This window comes from Pteropus vampyrus, unplaced genomic scaffold (assembly GCF_000151845.1).
Source record: "Pteropus vampyrus isolate Shadow unplaced genomic scaffold, Pvam_2.0 Scaffold43, whole genome shotgun sequence".
Taxonomy (NCBI): Eukaryota; Metazoa; Chordata; class Mammalia; order Chiroptera; family Pteropodidae; genus Pteropus; species Pteropus vampyrus.
Genome location: NW_011888824.1, coordinates 10,243,374 through 10,253,233, shown reverse-complemented (window position 1 = coordinate 10,253,233; position 9,860 = coordinate 10,243,374). Strand labels below are relative to the sequence as shown.

The 9,860-nt window shown below is 34.5% G+C and overlaps 1 protein-coding gene across 7 annotated transcripts in view; it reads right to left on the bottom strand.

Annotated features, from left to right (window-relative positions):
- The window catches only part of FAM184A (family with sequence similarity 184 member A), a 103,569-nt gene that overhangs the window by 8,696 nt on the left and 85,013 nt on the right, over positions 1–9,860 (bottom strand). For 5 of the 7 annotated variants that reach the window (XR_895807.2, XM_023529831.1, XM_011358772.2 and 2 more), the window contains exons 12-14: positions 6,526–6,653; positions 4,952–5,136; positions 4,382–4,528 (exon numbers count right to left, since the gene is read on the bottom strand). Coding sequence is in view for 6 of the 7 variants with exons in the window: in XM_023529831.1 (XP_023385599.1) it covers positions 4,382–4,528; positions 4,952–5,136; positions 6,526–6,653 (460 nt within the window). In the remaining variant the exon portion in view is untranslated. The remainder of the gene's footprint in view (positions 1–4,381; positions 4,529–4,951; positions 5,137–6,525; positions 6,654–9,860) is intronic. The other 2 variants (XM_011358775.2, XM_011358776.2) reach the window with 1 other exon arrangement.

Below are 9,860 nucleotides of genomic sequence, written 5' to 3'. Positions count from 1 at the left end.
AAAATATCTTTACATCACCAAAAAATTTTAACAAAAGATACCTGAATATTAAAGGGGAAAAATAATTGAATAAATTGGAGAAACAGAATATATAAACAAAAGGAAAGCATTAAAGGAGAGAACAAATAATGTGGTACAGACTTCACTTGCAAATGTATTTCCAGAATTATTAGTCTTTTGAAATTCTAACAGGAAGAACACTTGGTACTATCCTGATATCTACTTCAAGTCAACACTAGTCAACATTTTACCTTTCCTCAATTGCCTGAGGCAGCATTTTAAGCCAGCATTGCTTCCCAAAGACTAGGTGTGAACAACTGGATATAACAGGAGATGATTTTTAGTTTGTTCTCCTTTAATCTTTCTGATCACAAAAGGAAAAAGTCTCTTTGGTCCCATATATCTTAAACGGGCTTCATTACATATGCTTCTTATCCTATTTCACAACACTCAGGCGGCCTTTGAACATCAATGCCAGCTAGAATCTAAAAATAGTGTTTCATTTTCACAGAATTTACATTTATATCATTATAACTTAGCCTCTATTTAGAAAAATGGATACAATTTTTCAGTAGTGATAATGGTTTTACTGTAGCGATAACTGAGTTTTCTTGTTAGATTTTTAAGTTAAAATGAGCCAATTAAAAATATTAAGAAAATCACTGGGAGGTGGGAGGGCAAAAAAAAATATTAAGAAAATAGTATCATAGATAGCCAGAAATGACCAAATGCCCAAAGGCTGCATAGGAATGATTAAAGGCTAGGAAACACTGCCTTGAGGGAACCATACAAATAAACATAGCTTTTAAATCAAAATACAGATTCCCATCAAAAGTAACGCAGAGAGAACAGACGTAAGTAGAACATGTAAAATTACTAATTAGGGTCAATTGTTGGATTCTCCCCAGGCATACATGCCCTGATTTTCGTTGCCTCTGAGAATATATAGGTCAATGTCTATGGTTCATGGACAACAAACCTAAAATATAAATGCCTAAAAAGCTGTATAAAACTGTATTAAAAAGAGCTTCCAAGTTGATAGTTCTCCTCTGCTATTTTTTAAAATAAGTAATTGACAAAAAAAATCGGTAAATTGAGTTTAGAACCAAACAACAGTATTATTAGGCACACGTGTTTGGCCTGAAGGAAAGGAAAATATAGTAATTGAAGCAGTTTAACATCAAACTTTCCTTTTCCCATAAATTATGAACACAGATGACTTGCGACAATAGGACTTATCTCAAGAAGTTTATGAAAAATAACCCAAATGGTAATTTTAAAATCAAATGACAACAACAAAAACGATTAGGGCATTTCAGATTAAAAAAAAAAACAAAACTCAATTTTTAAAGAATAAGTAATTCTGGTGTAGTAGAGTGCTTCTTTTCAGTTAAGGATTAATGACCTACTTTAAGTCCAAGTATGGAAATTCAATATTTCCCCCAAGAAAAAAATTATCTTTTTGCTTCAGTACAGTGAGAAGTTAATGTAAAGTAGTTCTAAACAATCAATAGTCTTTGAATCACCTTTTTTGCATAAAAGGATCTGCCATGACCCCAAGTTCTAGTGTATGTTTACATTTAGCTAAACAAAATTCTTCAAAACCACCCATTCTCAGTTATTTATAAAACAAAAACCATGACATTTTTATTGGATGTAGGTTTTTTTACTAAGATACTATATCACTCAAGAAAATTAAAAAATATTTCCATAGAATGTCTGAAAAACTAAGAAGACTTTAATACCCAGCACTAAAAAAGAGGATTTTTAGAAATCATTCCATAAGAGATACAGAACTCTTATCGCCATTCCTACAATGTTTAGAGGGTACTTTCTACCCTTTACATGTTTTGCCCTGCTCTTTCCTGGAGTCCAACAGGCTTAGGGTTAGGAAGAGAAGCAAGACACTTCCAGCTGCCCTAGAGGCCCCTTGGCTCCAGGCTTCAGCGTGACAAGCTGATATGTTCCCCTAGTCCCTCCACTACCACCTACTTCCAAGAATCCACAGGGTTTTTCTGATTTCTAAGCTTTAAAGCCAGGGTGTGGTTGACTAGGAATTTCAACAGTGTGTACCCTTAAGCTTCTGGAACAGGCTGGGAATAGTTCAAATGTTGTTCCCTGCAGCTCCTAAAGCTGGAATGGACTCTCCCTGCTCACTACCTCTGTCTAGATCCAAACCATTTAGCAGATTAAAGCAGGCTGTGTTTAAGAGTATGAGTCAGAAATACTCAAAATCTAAAACTGTGTTTTCCAATATGGTAGCTACTAGCTTACAAGTATTTACATTTAAATTAAAATTAAATGAAATTAAAAACTCAGTTGTTTGGTTTCACTAGTCAGAGTTCAAGTGCTCAACAGCCACTGGGCCTAAGAACTACTATACCAGACAGAGCACATATAGGACATTTTCATTATCACAAAAAAATCTATGACAGCACTGGTCTAAAATATATTTGTGTATTTGTTTTTAACCAGAAGAGTAAATATCTAAAGCTAGAGGCTAATTACATGATGGCAGCAGATTTCTGGTGAAAAAATATGACTGGTTAGCATGAAATGGTACATCTAGAAAAGTAATAAAGTATTTGACATGAGTAATGCTAATTCTTTACTTATTAAAAATAATTATAATATAGAAAAAGTAATTATTTGCTGTCTACTGAAAATCCATAATGTACAAAGTCGTATAAAACAGAACAAAATAAAAATAAAAACATAACCTTAGTTCTTTTAAATTTACAATTCTAAGGAGACAGGACACAGGACAGACAGAGGTTATTCTTTTAGTGAGTATGCTTTTTTTAAAGCATGTAGTGGGGGGTGCCAAGATTTCAGCCTCTGCCTGGTGAATAACAGTGAGGCTAGGAGAAAGGAAAACCAAGGCACTGAGTTTCACTTTAACACATTTTTGTAAAATGCCTGAGGTATGAACTCATCTAGTAGGCAGGTACCTGAGCTCTTACTGTGGCTCCCAATGATTTTAAATTACCTCCAGTAATAGCAAACAATAAAAATCACTGTAACTGGGGAAATGATCTCGAGTCTCCTCATTATTTCAAAAGTAACTTTGTGAAGCGGTAAATATTAGAGAAAATCCTCAAAAAATTCATTCATGAAGCATTCATTGAGTGCTTACTAATGTGAAAATTCTGTTTATGTCCACTAGAGCACCTCACCTCAGAGGCCACTGAAGTAAATGCCAAAGACTAGAGATCTGCTTTTTGTTTCAGTTTAGGTGAATGTATGTACACGTGTTATACATGTAGCAATATTTACTGTGAGGCTTAATGGGTTAAATGAGTAAAATGTGAGATGATTTTTAGATTGGGGAAGGTAGTAATGACATAGGAGGTTATTCTAGATATAGAGGACAACGCAAGAGAATATTTGAAAGAAACCAAGAAGGTCAGTGTGGCTGACACAAATGCAGCAGACAGGAAATAAGAGTGGCTATGTGATCAGACAGGATAAGGCATACTGGAGCAAAGGGTTTAATTTTGACTTCAAGACTGATGGTAAGGGGATTAGTCACTATTTTGACTTTATTGAAGTATGTGGAGACAATCATTTATCTGTTATGGAGCTTTTTTCATTGCTTGGAAGAGGAAAGGCTGAAGGTGAGAAAATCATTTGCAGAAGTTTAGAGTGGATTAATTCTGAGCTAATTTAAGTTGGAGCAGAGTTTGGGCCGCAGAGATGAAGTGAACACTAGTTGCTTTGGCTATAGCAGTTTATTATTAAGTATCTAGGAAGAGAGGTGCTATTAAATCTTTTTTAAAATATTAAGCAATAATAGAAATTTGGATTTAACAATATTAACTATGTATGAGTAGTAACTTTGTGATGTTTTACCTTTAGTGACTTATAAAATCATAAAAAATGTCTGTTATAGAAATTCAAACAATATCTAAGTATATAAAATAAAAAGGAAGTCTTTGCTCTTTGCTACCCCCAATACCTCCCATCATCCACTCCCTAGAGAGAACCACTGTCATTAAAATTCTATATTTGTTTTTTAGGATCTCTTGATATTTTTGTAAAATATGTATCAACAGTGTGACCAACTGGTCCCAACATGCTCTTTTTATTTAACATTATGTAATGGACATCTTTTGAGTTTTCACCATGGTGTGACAGTCCAGGATCCTGAAGGACAGTCTTTAGATGAGTATTTGTCCTGGTAGAACTGTTGCAGTAGCAGTTGATAAAACATAATAATTCAACTGACTTATCCTAATTAAAGAATATTTCATATTACAATTACCATCTGTAATATACCCTTAGGTTTTCTAAGTATCATTTAATTAGTTCAAAAGAGTAACTAATCTGAGGTTAGACAAGTGTTCTAACATATGAATTTCTGTAATATAATGTGACTTACGACACTTGTAAAGCTGCATTTATTTCCTTGAGTAGCTCGTTAGTCTTATTAAAATCTGCCCGCATGATATTTTTCTCTCTGAGGTGGTCTGCTGTCATGACATCCAGCTCTTTTTCAAGTCTCTTGTTTAAATCTTGTTCATGCAACCTGTTTAATTTATTTTTAGTTAAGAAAATGTTATTTTGAAATCAAGCTTTCAAAATTTTCTATAGTCTACCAGATTTGAAATAGTTTTAGGTATAATATATAGAAAATTCATGGAAACAGACTGAAATAAGTTATTTACTTTGCTCTAATCTTCTAGCTTGTTAAAGTTGTCTCCTTTAATGCTTTTTAAAATAACATTTTAAAAGATTTCAGTTAATTTTAGACTATTTCCAAAGTGAATGAATGTATATACATCATTCAAAATATAAACATTTCATCTATGTTCTAGATTATAACATAGTTAACGAGGTGAAAGTGGTCTTCTTCAATCTTACCAGAAGCCAGTTAATCTAGTCGTAAAAATAAGCATGTATTGCTAAATACCATCAAGGCAAATTTCTTCTGCTGTAATCAATGGCATACCTCATTTGTTGGTTAGATTCACTTCGTATTCTGAGAATTTCTTTCCCCTTAAATTCCAATTCTTTGGTTAGGGCACTTATATTTTCATGAAGGTGCTGTACCTCCTTATCCAAGTCAGAAATGTGATGCTCTCTGTGCCTTAATTCCTCTTGTAGATCTGTTATTCTGCTCATGTGCTCCTTACTCTGCAAAATACAAATAATTCTTAGAAGTTTTCTACATATTTGCTTTCTGTGTTTATCTGAGGGAAAGAAAATGACACACTAGAATGTCAAATGTAATAAATCTGACACAGCTTCAAAAGCAAACTGCTGAAATGAGAAAACCTCAAGGGCTCTGTTCTTTCTATATATCTAAGAAGTGTTTATATGGATACAGCTGCAATAATGTCAGAGCTACAAGGGAGTCAAAAGACCGCAAAAGCACATCTCCCTCATTTTACGGATGAGGAAACTAATACCCAAGAGATGATTTGTCCAAGGATGATTTATAATCAATGGCAGAGCTGAGATTAGAACACAGGGCTCTCACATACTCAAGAAGTTACACTGTCCTGTGGTAAATGCTGGCACTGTTGTCCTTCAATCTAAAAAAGACCCACATCTATGGAGGCCATTCTGACACACACACGCATATCCCATAGCTTAGAAAGCAGATTTTGTCTCCTTAGTGCTGGTCTAGCAGTTATTTTGTCTGCAAGTTAAGCTCCCTTTCATTTTCTTAGAAATCATAGTTTTCTACAAGTTCTGTAGGCCCAGGCATTGTCAATTTCAATGTCAGCCTACTTGAAGAGAATATAACTTCCTTCTATGGTTATAAGGTAGCTCATTTAAAACTTCCAATAATGAAGAAAAAATTGGGGCTGGTCATGTCATTTAACATAGCTGAAGACGGACAACGTAAACGTCTTAAGTCTAGTAAACTAATAATAGTTGTCATCGTACTATGTCTAAAAATCTATCCATTCAGATATACACACATTCAGAATTACTAACTAACTAAAGGAAGTATACTTGTCCAAAGAACAAAGTTTAAAAAGCATAAATAGTAGCTGTGCTATAGTGATATGGAAATATAAGTTATCTTTTTTCTTCTTGAGGACCTGATACTTCTGTAGCTATGTTATCTAATACAGCTGTTTAAATTAATCAAAATTAAATAAAGTTGAGAATTCAGGTCCTCAGTCATACTCACCATATTTGGCCCACATGGCTAGCGACTGCCATAGTGGAGGCACAGGTATAGGACATCCTGGAAAGTTCTACTAGACAGCATTGTTTTATAATGTTCTGTTGTCACTCTTTGTATTATTTATATCTGTTCACTTTCTCAAGATGCAAGTGAAATTTAAAATATTCAATTCAAAGGTTATAAAATAAAATGTTATTTTATGCCCAACATATTAAAGTCAAATTACTTATTTCTCTTAAAAATAAAACTCTTTGACATAGATGGTAAATAATAATTAGTGAAAATACTAGTTATTGCAAAATATTTTTCAGAAAATTGTGAGCATTCAATTTATTCACATTTAAAAAAATTTGACCGGCATAGAACAGAATGTTCTTCTCTACCTGTCTTCTGCTAATGTCCAGGCTTCTCTCTAATTCCATTTTAGCAGCTGCCAATTCTTGATGATGATTATGCCGTAACAAATCAATTGCAGCTGCATGTTGATGGTTTAGTTCTGAGCGTAAGGAAGCTGGAATCCAAGGAAATAAAGGTTAGCTTTTTTTTTAAATTATCAATATTTAGGTAGAAGTTATAAAAGTCACAGAATATTTTTTAATTAGGACACTTGTATATGCCCATTAAAATTTGATAGAATTGCGTATACCTCTTAAAATACTACAGACTATCCTAGAATATTATGAATTTTGAGGTCATCTAGCTTTAATAAGGATAAATATGCAGTTGCTCAAATGCATCAGGATATTTCTTTATAAGTTTTCAGTTTGCAATTAAGGTACTACAGAGATGAAATGTTTTTAATTCTTCTCATTCACTATTAGAATAATATTTTAGAGTTAAATGGTATCATATAACACATATTCTGGAGGCGACTTCCCAACTAGGTAAGAATTATTCCACTAAATATCCCTAAAAGATGATAACTACTGGCTGATGAATGCTTTTAGTGTTTCAGAAGTCATCATTTTCATTTTCATTTGATTATTTGATACAATCCACATTTACTGAATGTAAGGTACTATACTAAGGAAGAATAAAATATGACTCCATCCTTATAACTACACAGGCTAGAAGGGAAAGCATCTTGCCATGGACTTAAGAGAAATATCAGAGATAGGTATTAGTTATAATAAAAGCACAATGGTGGATGTACCCAAATTTCCTAGGAGAGGGAAACCAAAGTATCACAAAGAAATTATCACAGTAACTAGGCTAAAAGACTGAGTAGGGTTCTTCAAGTGGAGAAGAAAAAAGCATTTAGGAAGAAGAGATAACATATGCAAAAGCAGAAAGAACCTGGTCCATCTGGCAAACTAAAAGAAGTCTGGTGTGGCAGAAGCCCACTGAGCATGCTGGAAAGAATGCTAGAAAGAAAATGGAGCCTAGTCCGGGAAAGTTTTAGTACAAAATGCATTTTCCCTTATGTTTACGTTCATGGTTCTCAAACTGGGATATATGTGGCAGTATGCCTGAGGGAACTTTCAGCGTATGCATGATCATCTTCTGAAACATAAATTTTACTTGAAGATTTCTGGGAAAGCCATTATTTTTATGTTAATACAAAAGAGATGTGAGTGAAATGCAAATTATGAATTTTATAGTTAAAAAGTGAGACTTCAAAGAAACGTTGTGCTTGTACCCAGTCAATTTAGGCTCCTCCTGAGACCTCCATGTAGGGAGGGCTTAAGTTCATCCTCCCTGGTATTAAGGACTTCTTCAGTGAAAAAATTTGACAGGCACTGAGGAAGAACATAGGGAATCACTAAAGGATTTAAAGCTGGGAAGTCACATGGTGAGATCTGAGTCTTACAATGATTAACCTCATTGGAGTTCAGAGGAAGGACTATAGGAAGGGAGATCAGTGGGAAGGTTATGGTAATAATCCAGGAGACAAATGATATGACCACTAACTAAGTATGGCAGAAAGACGGAAGAAAACAGATATCAATATCGAGAATACTAAGAGGAGGAACTAACAGGATGTAGAAGTGAAAGAAAAAAGGTTGAATGCATCTCCCAGATTCCTGGTTTGGGCAAGTGGGTAAACAGTGATACCACTAACTAAAGTGGGTACTTTAATATTCCCTTTAATAGAAACACATTTTGGATCATGAAGACAACAGTGAATTCATATTTAAAATGTAGAGTATGAATTAGAATGTCTAATATGTAGTAAACATATAAATCTAATTCATATGGAAAGCAGTATGGTCTAGAAGTACATATTTGGAGTTAGTAGCACAATAGATGGTAGTTGAAGACGTGGATATGAATCCAATCAACCAAGAAAAGCCTGAAGATTAAAAAAAAGACCAGAAGGCTAGGGACTGAATCCTGGGAAACAGCAATATTTAACAGATGCATGAGGAAACAGGACTGGCAAAGGAGATTAAAGAGCAGAGGTCAGAAAGGTGAGTAATGTGAGGACAGTAGTACTATCCTGGAAACCAAGGGGAAAAAAGATTCAAGGGGTCAAACGGTACAGACAGGGCATACAAAATGAGAGTTAGTGAGGATACTCTGGATTTGGAATTTCAAAGTTCACTGGTGACCTTAGGAAGAGTAATTTTAATGGAATAATTGGGGTAAAATGTAGACCTGGAAGAATCTAACAGAGGACTAGTATCTAGAAAATATCAAGAACTCTCAAAAATCCAGTAATAAAAATACAAACAATCCAATTAGAAGATATGCAGATGGAAAATGAGTACATGTAAAAATGGTCAACGTCACAGCCATTAGGGAAATGGAAAGTAAAATTCACCACGAGACATCACTACATTTCTGTCATAATGGCTAAAATACAAAGTACTGGGGAAGATGTGAAAAAACTAGGTCACTCATACATTGCTGGTGGGGACATAAAAGGGTACAGCTGCTTTGGAAAACAGTTTGCCAGTTTCTTAAAAAATTAAATATACGATTATCATATGACCCAGCAACTGCACTCCAGGGCATTTATTTCAGACAAGTGAAAACTTAGTTTATACAAAACTGAAAACACCTAGACATCCTTCACTCGGTGAAGGACAACCAATGGGTTGGTCAATACCATGGCATACTACTCAGCAATAATAAGGGACAAACTATTGATATGACAACCTGATGAGTCCCCAGAGAATTATGCTGGGTGAAAGAAAGCCAAACCTAAAGGTTACATATTTTATGATTCCATGCATAACATTTATAACATTCGTAAAATGACAAAATTATAAAAATGGAGAACAGATTAATGACTGCCAGGAATTAAAGGTGGGGAGAAGAGGGAAGTAGGCGTAGCTATAAAGGGGCGACAGGGATTCTCGTGGTGAAGGGAATGTTCCGTGACCTCACAGTATCAATGCCAGGCTCCCTGGTCGTGGTATGCATTATAGCTTTGAAACACTGGGAGAAACTGAGAAAAGGTTTCAGAGAAACTCTGTGTATTATTTCTTACAACCTCATGTGAATCTACAATTATCTCAAAATAAAAAGTTTAATTTAAATAAAATTACAAAAAGTCCTTTTGTCAACAAAGAGGTATTTAAATCATGTTTCAATGGGCTGAACAACAATAGTTCCTACACTTGGCCTGTTTTTACCTCTCCTCATACAGCTGTGACAGTGTGTGCTCCCTTTGGGCCACAGTTCTACAAAGGCTACCTCTGCATTTGAATATAAGCAACCTGAATGAAAAGGCAGAGCAGCAGTTCATTTCTGAATTCCCTTTGAATAACAG